The sequence below is a fragment of the Bison bison genome, unplaced genomic scaffold (genome assembly GCF_000754665.1).
Source record: "Bison bison bison isolate TAMUID 2011002044 unplaced genomic scaffold, Bison_UMD1.0 scf7180017864097, whole genome shotgun sequence".
Lineage (NCBI taxonomy): Eukaryota > Metazoa > Chordata > Mammalia > Artiodactyla > Bovidae > Bison > Bison bison.
Window position 1 is genome coordinate 1,693,337 of NW_011494669.1, and position 13,389 is coordinate 1,706,725.

General features: G+C 44.5%; 1 protein-coding gene and 1 long non-coding RNA gene across 4 annotated transcripts in view; one reads left to right on the forward strand and one right to left on the reverse strand.

Moving 5' to 3' along the window:
• Window positions 1-118: 118 nt before the first annotated feature.
• On the forward strand, window positions 119-10,760 carry IFIT3 (interferon-induced protein with tetratricopeptide repeats 3). Of its 3 annotated transcripts, none has more exons than XM_010838511.1 (3): window positions 119-440; window positions 3,601-3,725; window positions 8,837-10,760. In XM_010838511.1, exons 2-3 carry the CDS (start codon window positions 3,721-3,723, stop codon window positions 10,287-10,289), a joined length of 1,458 nt encoding a protein of 485 aa, XP_010836813.1. In that variant the 5' UTR covers window positions 119-440; window positions 3,601-3,720; the 3' UTR covers window positions 10,290-10,760. The 3 variants fall into 3 exon arrangements, with proteins under 3 accessions (XP_010836813.1, XP_010836812.1, XP_010836811.1); XM_010838510.1 differs by having other exon boundaries at window positions 3,606-3,725; XM_010838509.1 differs by lacking the exon at window positions 3,601-3,725 and having other exon boundaries at window positions 122-440; window positions 8,837-10,754.
• The window catches only part of LOC104987526, a 34,245-nt gene continuing 24,654 nt past the window's right edge, over window positions 3,799-13,389 (reverse strand). Inside the window, exons 2-3 of the long non-coding RNA XR_825133.1 lie at window positions 9,381-9,482; window positions 3,799-6,707 (exon numbers count right to left, since the gene is read on the reverse strand). This is a non-coding gene — a long non-coding RNA (uncharacterized LOC104987526). The remainder of the gene's footprint in view (window positions 6,708-9,380; window positions 9,483-13,389) is intronic.

Consider the following 13,389-nt stretch of genomic DNA (forward strand, 5'->3'; position numbering starts at 1 on the left):
TGCCACTACACACCTCTTGTGAGGTCTTAGGTCCCCCACCGGGTATGGAAACCTGCACCACCCCAACCCCCACCCCAACGGTGCTCCGCTTGCTCCGCTTCCCCAAGTGGAAGGAGAAGTCTTAACCACCGGACTGCCAGGAAAGTTCTCAGAGTCATGATTTTAAAGGATTTGCTTCTTCTGAGTCATGATAGATTTCAACCTTGTTTCCTTTTCCTCCCCTTGATTTTAACACAGCTTCACTTTCCATTTCTTCTGTTTCATAAAGGCAATCACTCAGAAACTGAGAGAAAGCATCAGCTGACACATTCTCCCCACCCCATGTCCCTTTTAATAGCTCCTTCAGTCTTTGCTTGAGGCAGACTCGGAAGAGTTCTGAAGAGCAAACCAGCTTGGACCCCAGCTATTCAGAACAGCAGAGAGCAGATCGCCATAATGAGGTGAGTTAAGGTGCAGGCAGCCTTAATCTTGAATGCAAATTGTAAGCCGAGCTTCTCGAGTGCAGGCAAGTTCCGGAGTTTGTCCTGTGCTTGTGGACTAAAGTTCCTGTATCAGCATGGGCACATTTTATTTCTGTGACTTTTTCTGGTGTGTGTACTCACACTCTCTAAGCTTCACGGGGAGGAGCTGGGAGCAGGGAGCTGGATGAGAGGGAGGTTTGACAGGAGTGATTAAATCCAATCAGGCACTAAGTTTGCAAATTCAAATTTAGATCTAAACAAATTACTCTTTGGGGGCTTTTCTGTTGTTTCCTTTAAAAGAACTAAGAGGCTTTCTTTTTGTCATTCTAAAAGGAAGCATTTCTTTTCAGCAGATGTTATTAAAGATGGAGTTGGTAGTATAAAGCCAAGTCGTGTTGGGAATTCTGCCCTGAAAATTTGATCACTTCAAGATGGGAAGTGGAAAAAACAATCCTTACAAATGGACATTTTTTTCCATTTCTTATACGAAAACAAACCCGAAGCTTAGAGTTTATTTTTATTGCTGTAATGAAAGCTTGTGAGCAACAGAAAATAATTTTTCTTCAAAACTTAAGGATGTAATTGCCTTCCTATGTGTGTGTGCTTAGTTAACTCAGTTGTGTCCAACTCTTTGTGACCCCATGGACTGTAGGCCGCCAGGCTCCTCTGTCCATGGGGATTCTCCAGGCAAGAATACTAAAGTGGGTTGCCATGTGCTCCTCCAGGGCCTCTTCCCAACTCAGGGATCAAACCCAGGTATCCCAATTTCTTTCCTAGTACTGATCTAATTTCTAATGAATGAAAGCAGAGCAATTATTGCCTGGGGATGGTGGAGGGTGGGATTGGGCTTGACTAGCAGGGCACACCAGGGATGATACAAATAGTCTACAAGAAGGTAGTGGTGGTGGTTACATGGGTATATCCATTTGTCAGAATTCATCAAACTATAAGTGGGTACTTTTTAGTATATGTAAAGTATAATCTTGGTAAACTTGATTTTAAAAGATGTCCATAGATCTGCTTGAGTTCTACCATCAGATAGAGCCTCAGGAAAGATACAGCCAAAAAAAAGGAAAACTTTCCCATCAAACAACAATGGGAAGGAATTGAGAAGCTGATTGACTGGGGAGGGGCATTCTAGTGATCTTTTAGCGAGTGAGTACAAGGAGCCCCAAGGGCTTCCAGATGCTCTGCAGGCTTGTATCTGGGGATGGGTGGTTAGAGGAATTTACCGTCAAATGCCTCAGATCAGCTTTCCTATATAATGCGCTCCCGGTTAAGAATATGTTAACTGTATCTGCATAAGTGAGTTGACCAGAAAAACCTAGCCCTGCCCAGTGTCTTGGTATCCCGTCTGCCTGAGAAGTTTGGTAGTGACCTTTGCTTGGGTATGTCCAAAGCCACTGGCCCAAGGAAGTCTGAGAGAGGCTCTCTGGACTATGGTGGACTGAAGCCCACATCAAGGTGCCTGTTCCCAGTTGTTTAATCACTCAGACATGTCCAACTCTTTTGCGACCCATGGACTGTAGACTATAGCCTATCAGACTCCTCTGTCCGTGGAATTTTCCCAGGCAAGAATACTGGAGTGGGTTGCCATTTTCTTCTCCAGGGGATCTTCCCGACCCAAGGATGGAACCGGAATCTCTTGCTTGGCAGGTGGGTTCTTTACCACTGAGCCACCAGGGAAGCCCTGTTCCCAGAGGCTGTGCTAAAAATTACCAAACAGGGAAGCCCCCTGGGGAAACACCTCACACCTGCGGGCTGAGTGATGAGTGCCTTCCTCTGCCCAATCCACTGTGGAACTCTGTTGGCCCCCTTGCACACTCAGAATTCACTTAAAATGATAACACTGATACGCCAGTGACCATGGCAGTAACAGTTTTCATGTGATCAGTAGTTGCTAAGAGGTCTACATGCCTTGTATCATCCTACCAATAGCCCCAGGAAGGCAACCCTATTATTTTTAACTAGGCTCATTTTGTAGATGAGAAAAATGGGTCTCAGAGGGCAAATTACTTGGCCAAGAGGTCACATAAAAAGTAGGTGTCAGAGCATGGTCATTATCCAGGAGCCACACTCCAGTGCCAAGCATCTTCTGGCTCTGGTCAATAGCGCAAAATGTCTTCCTTATGCTTGTGTTAGAGAGGAGGGGCAGGGACTGGACGGTCTAGGCCCTTGGAGTCCCTAGCTGGAGAGGGAGGACTATTCCTTAGAGTGCTCAGAACCATGCCTTAGATAAGGGTAAAAGCGTACCCCTAGGGCACAGTCTCCTATCATTTGGTTGTTAAGAAAAAAAAAGGTAATTTAGAAGATATCTTCTAAAATGGCCTGGAATAACTTATAATTTTGCTGATTCGGTGTTTGCTAATAGATTAAATATGTATTTCATAATTTGATCATAAATCTACCTTACCAGTTCATGCATTTTCATTTCTGTGGCTCTTTCTGATCTACAGAGTCAGGTGCTGAGGACGTCCTCCCAGCAGAGCCAGCATCTGGTAGCTGGGCAGGGATGGGAGCTGAGGAAATGAGGCTAAGTGATGTGATTCAAGAACTTTCCCAGAGGCTGGTCAAAAAGAAGACTGAAATCCAGGATTTCTGGGGTTATTTTCCTCTCTTCCAGATTGTCTGCCTCACTGATACATTACATGATCTCTCATAAGTAAATGGAAAACTTTTCAAAATACCTCCAGGGACTTGCCTGGTGGTCCAGTGGGTAAGACTCCACACTTCCACTGCAGGGAGCATGGGTGTGATCTCCTGGTCAAGGAACTAAGATCCCACTGGCTACACAGCCAAAAACACCAAACCAAAACAAAATAAAGGAGCTCCAGGACTATGCTCCTCAAAATGTGATACAGGGGCTCCTACAACAGAATTTCCAGGATGCCTGTTAAAATGCAGACTTGCTGAGCCCAGGTCCACCTCCAGGCTGCATCTGAGTCTCTGGGAAGAGAGCCTGTAATATGCACAGCACCCACAATGCCTTCTTTCAAACTCACAAGCAGTTACAGGAGCTGTGTAGAAGGGTACTCCCAGCGGGGAACTGAGTTCAGCTCTGCACGTTCAGTTTCAGTTTCTCCTCAGCAGGAATCTCACTAGCACTGCCTCAGTTTTTTCCTTTTCTGTTTTATAAAAGCACAGACCTAGCAGCTAGCATCCTGAGTGGAAACCTGCTCTGCATTTGCTTGTGATCCACAAGCAGAAAATAAAATCTGCCTGAACCCCAGCTTTTCAGAATGGCAGGCAAACAGCCATCATGAGGTAAATATTCTCTGCTTCTCTGAAAGGAAGTTGAGAATCTCGTCCAAATCTTGTTCGTGAGTGTGATGTCCTGAAGTATGCTGATCCAGTGTTTGCTAATAGATTACAGATGCATTGCACTCATTCGATCGTAAATCTGTTATTGACTCACGCACTTTTATTTCTGTGGCTCGTCTTGTGCAGAGTCAGGCACTAAGAACTTCCTCCCAGCAGAGCTAGCAGCGGTGGCTGGAAGGAATGGAGGCTGTTAAGACAGTCTAGGAAGGCGTGCTCAGATCCCTTTAGCAGCAAAATCTGGTCCGTGGGAGCTGGGGCCTGGAAGAAAGTTGCTAGGGGGATCCTGTTCTTCTTTTGTTTCTTATATTTGAAAGGACTAAATCAGAGGTTTGTGTGTTTTGTTGTGGCTATCCCGGTCATTTTTAAAGCATTTCCTTCTCAGCAAATGCGCTAAGGATTAGTTCACTGCTGTAAAACTTCATGATGAGACTGTTTTTGCCTTGAAATCTGCCCTTTCAGGACTGGAGAATATGTCTCTCTGAACGGTCTTCTTACTGACCTGCTAGACAGGGAGTAAGTGTCTCAGAGACATGACTTAGCGACTAAAAAACAACAACAACTATATATATATATCTATGTGTGTGTGTATATACATATATATATAGAGAGAGAAAGTATTTAAAGCAACTTGCAGAAATACATGAGCTAAATTAGTAACTGAGGATACTTTGGCAAATGGAGTATTAGTTTTTGAAAAGACAGCAGTATTTTTTTTAATTAAATCAGAATTATCTTCAAATATTTTATTTTGATCTACTCAAATATGTTAACATCTTCATAAACATCAATTACATATGACACATGTAAACATATCAACTAACATACAGTTAATAGGTAATAAAAATACAAAAGGTTTTGGGGGGAACTGAGTATTTCACGTACCTAAACTATATAGAAGTGACCAGAATGTCTAAGATAATTCTTTTTTAAAATGTTTATAATTGATATATAAAACTGTAAGATACTGAAAGTGCTCACTGTAGTGATTTGATATATGTGTACATTGTGAAAGGATTCCTCCATCTAGTTAATTAACATATCCATCACCTCATATATTTTTTGGAGGGTGAGACCATTTAAATTCTACTCTCTTAGCAGATTTCAATTATACAACAGTGTTATCAAGTGGGCTCGCCATGTTTCACATTAGCTCCTCCAACCATATTCATCTTATAACTGAAAGTTTGTATTCTTTCACAAACCTCTCCTTATTTCCCCCTATTTCTTTTGTACATTTATCATAAATTTTCGCTTTGTGGTTACCGTGAGGCTTTTTACAAAACATAATAGTCTATTTTAAGCTGATAACAAGTTCAAACACATACTAAAACTCTACCTTTTTAACTCTCTCCTCCTCCCATAGTTTATATTTTTGTTGGCACAATTTGTATATTTTTACCTAGTGTGTACATTAACCAATTACTGTAGTTATAGTTATTTTTAAAACTTTTTCCTTTTAATCACTAGATTCACAAATGATTAACCCACTGAGGCAACAGTATTTTAACGCTAACCCCTGGATACTGGCTCTGGGTTTCATGTTTCTTCTTATCCAGATCTCAGGACTCCCAACCCAGTATACTCTGCTCTAAATCATACTTCCAGGGGAGATCAGGTATCAAATATCTAAGCAAACTGGCAACCTAGGGTGGAAGGCTTAGGGAAATCAACAGACCTGATTTCTAACATTCAATAGGTTTTGTGATCATGAAGCCACATACATAGCTGGCTATCCTCCTGAATAAACTGTTCAGCGTTACCACACATTTCTTAACATGGCCAGCTTTAGCATTGGTGAACTGGTGGTATGGATGCAATGTCCCCAGGAGTTCCATACTCCAGGCTCTCTCACAGGTTTAGGAATGTTGGGTGAGCTTTTCTGCTTGCCCTACTTTCTTGAGCAATTGAGATCTTCTGAAGTTTATGAGAAGATTGGAATATGTTTCATCTTGGAAGAAGAATATCAATAAGTGCTTTTAAATTTGATGTGCAAAGATCCCTCTGGTTCATTGATACATCAAAGCATGCTGTCTGCCCCGACAATGCACCCCCACTACTACCCTTGGGGGGAAAAAAGTGTTATCAGACTGGTAAGGTGATTTCTGGTTCTGCTGAAATGAAAACATCCAAGGTCACCTGTCTTTCTGCAGACTCACTGAGAAGCTGGATGTATATTCTCTATTAATCCTTGGAGTATTTACCTGTTGTTCTCAGGCACCTAAATAACACCGACAAATCTGCAGACACATTTTACTGACCTGAAACTCATGCTTTTTTTTTCTCTAAACTTCCTAATTGGGCAGTTAGCAAAGTTAACATGTGTTGAAACATGAAATGCCTTTCATATTTGAACCCAGGTCTCCCACATTGGGCTTCTCTGGTAGCTCAGCTGGTAAAGAATCTGCCTGAAATGCAGGAGACCCCAGTTCAGTTCCTGGGTTGGGAAGATCCCCTGGAGAAGGGAAAGGCTACCCACTGCAGTATTCTGGCCTGGAGAATGCCATGACTGTGTCAGTCCATGGGGTCACAAAAAGTCAGACACAACTGAGCAACTTTCACTGCAAGGGCCAGTGCTGGGCCACGGTAAACTGCCAAATACAGTCAGTGGCTCCTCTTACAGAAAAATGTGTTTGACAATTTAAAGAGCTTTCCTTTATTCGGAGGTTACAGTCTCACTTCTTCGGTGATAATAAAAGTGCTTCCTTTCTCTCTTTTTCTCTTATTTAGGTAAAATTTTAGCAAACGTAGATGGTTGGTTCCTTTTGATGAATTTTCTCCCCACGTCAGTGTTGCCAAAAAGTTGGCAGCCCTGTTTGCTTCAACAATTTTCTGAAACTGTGCCAGTCCGTGAAATCCAAAATTGTGGACAGTGGTGGGTTTAATGATTCTGGAGGTTCTTTCCAATTTCATGGTGCCAAGAATCTACTGAGAAAAAAGGAAGAGTACAAAATCCATAAACTATACCCCAAGCCCCAGGAAAATATAGACATGAGAACACATTTTGAGAATTTAGGTAATTTATTTAACTAATTAAGGCAACTGATTTCCCTTGGTATCCTCCAACTACAAAACACAAATATGTCCATTTTGTTTGTCATTTTTCAAAATAAATTTATCCTCTCGGGATCTGGCCTATTTAGAGTGACTGCTTCAATCAAACTGAAACCAGGCCTTCATGGGTCTTTGTGTCACCGTAGGGAAGTGTGGAAAAGAACAAAACCATGTAACACAGTGGCAAACATCCCTGGGCTTTCGTTTCTTTCTTTACGTGGTTCCTAACCAGATTGTGAGCTCTGAGGGTCAGAGATTACCTTTATTTTTCTCAGCATCCCTAAACACTAGCAAAGTGACACCAAGAGGCAGCCTTGTGAAGGGTCACTGGATGGCTAAATAAACCTGACTTCATAACTGAAACAGGCAAGAGAGACCTCAGTTCCTCCAACTGTGGCGCTCTCCTCTTATCCACCTTAACCTTACTTCCTACATAGCTGCTCACACGATAGAAGGGATGGGCTTTGTGGGTTTCCTGCATAGACCATAGATGTAGAAAGGTAAATCTAGGAAGCAAGAGAAAGTACTGTCTCCTCTGTCTTGGAAAACTTAGAGGTATGTATTAGTGAGAGCTACACACACACACTGCAGGTTGCTGTCAGCCCCAATTCATGAAGGCTGGACGCAGGCAAAAGGCATTTGCTAAATGCTGTTGTTCCAGGCTCTCCCATGTGTTTGCTAGCCAAGAAGTAAACTATTTTGAGCGCTGCAGTGGTGGGAATCCATTCAGCCAGGGATAAAGCTGAAGGTCCATTCTGGTTTCACTGCTGAAAAACATACAGAATAACACAGGAAAACCAGCTGAGATCAAATATATAAGCCCATTCCTGGTACCTTCCCACTTAAGCTCTGAGGAAAGCTGATGACCGCAATGCAAGGCAAAGCTGGTAGGTGGGCAACCAAGAATTCTCCATCCCAGGAATCCATCCTACATTAAGGATGTAAAAGCTAGAAAAAGAAGGCTTTAGTGAATTTTGAGCTCAAAATTGGTTTTTCTATGTTATTCTGTATGTTTTTCAGCAGTGAAACCAAAATGGATCTTCAGCTTTATCCCTGTTCCTTGTAAGGAAAGAAGTTTTATATAATTGGACACATTTTGGTTTACCCTCATTGAGTTTTTGTATGACTGCTACAATAATTTTTAAAAATTTTTATTTATTTACGGCTGTGCTGAATCCTCGCTGCTGTGGAGGCTTTTCTCTAGATGCCGTGAGTGGGGGCTACTTTCTAGTTTGTGGTGCTCGGGCTTCTCAGAGTGTTGGCTGCTCTTGTTGAGGAGCATGGGCTCTAGGGCATGTGGGCTTTAGCAGCTGTGGCTCCTGGGGTCTATAGCACAGGCTCAGCAGTTGTGCTACAGGGGCTTAGGTGCTCCACGGCTTGTGGGATCTTCCCGGATGAAGGATAGAACCCGTGTCTCCTGCATTAAGAGCCAATGCACTGAGCCACCAGGGAAGCCCAATAATTTTTAAACATATTTATTTTATCAGCTTAAAGCATGAGGGCAACAGAGAGAGAGATTTACTGTAAGGAACTGGCTCAAGTGGTTATGAAGGCTGAGACAATCCATGATCCCCTGTCTGTGAGCTGCAGACGCAGGGAAGCCAGTGGCATAAATCCAGGCTTGAGTCCAAAGACCTGAACACTGGAGGGCTGACGGTGTAAGTCACAGTCAGAAGGGAGGAGAAGACCAAAGTCCCAGCTAGTGCAGACAGGCAGAGAGACCAAAGTGACCCTTCCTGTGCCTTTTTGTTCTACTCAGGCCTCCAACAGACTGGACGATGTCCAGCCACACTGGGGAGGGCAATCTGCTTTACTCAGCCAACTGATTCAAATGCTCTTCTCTTCTGGGAACATTCTGGCAGACACGACCAGAACTGACGTTTAACTGGATAGGCTGGACACCCCGGGGCGCAGTCGGGTTGACACAAAATCACCTGTACTTGCATTGCAGGGCGCCATGCTGGGCAGGCGCACACCACACTGACTGTTTCCTTTCTCCACAGTGAGGACAAGAATTCTCTGGAGCAAATCCTTCCCCAGCTGAGATGCCACTTCACGTGGAACTTATTTAAGAAAGGAAGTGTCTCTCATGACCTCGAAGACAGAGTGTGTAACCAGACTGAATTTTTAAACTCTGAGTTCAAAGCTACAAAGTACAACTTGTTGGCCTACATAAAACACTTGAAGGGTCAAAACGAAGCAGCCCTGGAATGCTTGCGGCAAGCCGAAGAGTGGATCCAGCGAGAGCACACTGACCAGGCGGAGGTCAGGAGCCTGGTGACCTGGGGGAACTACGCCTGGGTCTACTATCACCTGGGAAGGTTCGCAGATGCTCAGCTTTATGCTGACAAGGTGAAACGAGTCTGCCAGAAGTTCACAAATCCTTACAGTATTGAATGTCCTGAGCTGGACTGTGAGGAAGGGTGGACACTGGTAAAGTGCGGTGGGAAAAAAATTGAAAGGGCAAAGGTGTATTTTCAGAAGGCTCTGGAAGAGAAACCCAACAACCCAGAATTCTCCTCGGGACTGGCCATCGCGATGTACTACCTGGATGACAGGCCGGAGCAGCAGTCCTCGGTGGAAATTCTGAAGCAGGCCGTTGAGCTGAGTCCTGACAATCAGTACATCAAAGTTCTCCTGGCCCTGACGCTGCAGAAGACAAATGAACAAGGTAAAGGGGAACAGCTGGTTGTAGAGGCTCTGGAAAAAGCTCCTTGTCAAACAGATGTCCTTCGCAGTGCAGCCAAATTTTACCGAGGAAAAGGTGATCTAGACAAAGCAATTGGACTGTTGCTAAGGGCACTGGAATCCATACCAAACAATCCCTACCTCTATCACCAGATAGCATGCTGCTATAGGGCAAAAGTGAAGCAAATTCAACATACAGGAGAATCTGAAGCTAGCGGGAAAGGAGAGAAGATTGAAGAACTGAGGGAACATGCTAGAAACTATGTGAGTAAAGCGATTGAGAAGGGACTAAATCCTCTGCATGCATGTTCTGATGAGTTCCTGGAAAATGAAGAATATTATCAGACAGCTTTCAGTAAGGAGCTCCCCAGCACCAAGGGACAAGAGCTCCATCAGCATGATTGCAATCCTCAGGAGGATCGTGAGATATCCGAACACACTGCAGTCCAATGTTCTTTAGACAGTTTATCCATAAGCACAGAATCAACTGAGAAAGAAAAGATGAAATTCCAGCTACAGAATATAGCTAATAACCAGCTACCACAGAATGTACCATATTCTTGGTCTCTCCAAGGCTTAATTCACAAGATGAATGGAGACCTGCTTCAGGCGGCTGAATGCTATGAGAAGGCTCTGGATCACCTCCTAAAGAACAGCCCTTCGGGCATAGGCAGCATTTTCCTGCCAGCAACTGAGCGTGAAGAAGGCAGTGAGGAAATAGAGCAGGATGCAGACAGCTCTATACTCAGAGAGCTTCCCGACCCCTGAGCTGAGACAGAGAGGAAGAAAAGGAACAGAGAGTCAGGGAGCAAGCCTGGCATTGTAGGGGAGAAGGCTGGGAAAGCAGATCCCCAGTCTGAGCTTACTGAGCAAGATGGTCCTGCTTATCGCTTTAAGGCATATTTCTAGAGAGTGGCTTGCTCACAACTGTTTTCCCTGTCCATACCAGCTACACACAGTTCTTTGGTCTGCAGGTCTTAAACTGTCAGCAGAAACAGTGCTTCAGGCCTGCATGAGGCATTCCTTTCTCCAGACAGCCCTGTGTCTGCCCCTCTTGCCAGGGTCATAACTGGCGACTATCAGCAGAATCTCATGTCCTTCACCCCATTATTATCCAGGTTTCTGGGCCCCCTGGAAGACTAGCTTTTGACCAACCCTGGAATGTTCCTTATGTCTTGCTTTTGGCTTCAGCTATATATTATTTTTGTTAGTGATAGTACAATAAATATATATTCTTGATTTGTTGTTGTTATTTAGTTGCTATGTCCAACTCTTTTGTGAGCCCATGGACTGCAGCCCCATCAGGTTCCTCAGTTCATGGGATTTCCCAGGCAAGAGTACTGGAGTGGGTTGCCATTTCCTTCTCCAGGGGAATCTTTCCAACCCAGGGATAGAACCCATGTCTCCTGCATTGCAGGTGGATTCTTTACCACTGAGTCACCTAAGAAACCCATATTCTTGATAGTAACACTATAATAAATTTTTGTGATAGATTTAATCATATGGGGGAGGTGTGTATGTGTGTGTGTGTGTGTGTGACTAAGAGTGACATCAATTCTCAAACTTTCTCTTGCAATGGATGGTAAGTAATCGCTACAGGCATACTAGACTATTCTCAACACACCCATTTTATCTTCTCCTTGGCACTAATACCCTCACCCTGTAGCCAGTCCATCTGTGGCTCTGGGAACTGTGACTCTCATTCCAGCCCAGGGGCCTCAGCTGAGCCCAGGGCCCAGTTAACATCTGCTGCTGTTGACCAAGGTGCACCAGAGTGTAAAGGGTACCAAGACTAGGCTGGCCAAAGATATTTAACCTCCAGGGTAAATAAAAACATCCCAGTATTCTCCTCTCAGCTGGGAAATCCACAAGGGTTGTTTGCTTTGTGCAACCAAGTGATGGACCAAGAGCCCTATCAACCTCCGCTCAACCCACTAAAAGGCTGGCGCTCATAAACTTTTCCAGTGATATCCTCTGACTGACTGTGTGCAGAGGAAAATTGTTAAATTAATATACCAGATCCCAGAGAAGACAGAAGAACTGGCATTCCCACTTGGACTGTGAGTAGAAAGCCAGAAAGTTGGATCTTTGTCATGCAGCAGAGTAATCCTGAAAAGCTATTTAGTCAGCTACACTGGCTGTGGGAGCAGCAGACTTCAGCGAGGGTGCCCCCCACCCCTGAGTTATCTGCTGGCTCCAGCAAGGCTGGGGAGCCATTAGGTGTCCAACAGTGAACTCTTGACTCCAGGCCAGCCTTGACCTTGAGCAGCACTGTCTCGTGTGACCAGTTCCAGAGGGGACACTGGGCCCCTATGAGGGATATGACCATGGAGACTAACACTGAAAGCCTGATTGAGGCAGAAGAGTGATTTGGGATGAAGGCAGGGCCTGGCTATTTCTTGCCCTGAAAGACAGCTAGAGCTCTGGGGTAGGTGAATAATTACCTATCTTTATGCCAACACATATACTCAAGGACACAAAGAGTTTGGATACTCAGGGGAAATTGGAGGCTTTCTGCACGGCTACTCTAACAGGGGTACCTAGTCCCATCCTCAGACTATATAGGTAGCTGACTCACAGAAGGATCATGAACACTGCCCAATGCAGTCCCTCTGCACTCTGAAGGAGTCTCATTCACTCTCCAGACGGTGCTGAAGCTTCCCAGAAAACGCAGCTGACTGGTCCTGACCTACAAACTGGGCTGTGATTTATTTTTCGCCTGGATAATGTTATTGAAAAGATGCCTGCAAGTCAACAATCTACCTTTGTCCAAGAACACATCCCCAACCCGCATTTCCTGGTGTGTGACTCTGATCTCACAGATCTTTGCCTCTGGAGACGCAGAAGGAGTCACATGAACTGCCGGTATTCACTGTCATCTGCTCCTTCTTACTACCTGGGGCCATACTCAGTGTTACCAAAGTAGTACCCAGTGGGGACTTCCAGATCAATTCCATTTTACCTCCACCCTGACTGTCACAAATATCTGTATGGCAGGTTTGACTTGCTATCACGTAGCATGTCCCAGGAGCTTCTAAGATTGTCCACAAAAAGACAGTTGGAGGAGTGGGGTAAATCTCCACACAGGCAATCGCGGACCTCTCCCCTTAAGTGTGTCAGACCAAGGAGGCAGGGACTCCATCTCCTTTGCTCACAACTGTGTGCGCATCCCCCAAAATAATGCCTGGAATGAATTAGGCCCTTAAGAATTTTTGATGAAGGAAGGAACGTGTGTGCATGCTCAGGTGGTTCAGTTATGTCCGACTCTTTGCAACCCTGTGGACTGTAGCCGGCCAGGCTCCTCTGTCCATGGGATTTCCCGGGTAAGAATACTGGAGTGGGTTGTCATTACCTTCTCCAGGGGATCTTCCCGACCCAGGAATTGAACCTGCATCTCCTACACTGGCAGGAGGGTTCTTTACCACTGAGCCCCCAGGGAAGCCCTCTAAGCTCATTGCCGGCACCTAAAACCGGTAGGGAAGTTATGAGGCTCAAAAAGGTTTAGTAACCTAACTAAGGCCACACGGGAACAGACTGGCAAAAAATGATTAAATAAAGGAGGAACAGCAGGCGATGGCCTTGCAAATTGCCTTCTTTTCTGAAGATGTGATATAAAAGGCTTGAGAGTTTACGCTAATATTAATTTTTTAAAAGATGTATTTTTCTCTAAACGTTAGAGAACTGATATCTTCAATATCACCACAGTAATACCATTACCATATGCAAATGATTAATATGCACACTTCAAGACTCCCAGGTCTCCATGAATTTGACTTTAGAATGTGTTTCTATAAAGACAAGAGAGATCACTGGGGTAAGAGAATGGTCTCTGGTGTCAAGCTCCAGCATGACTGATGAAGGATGTCTT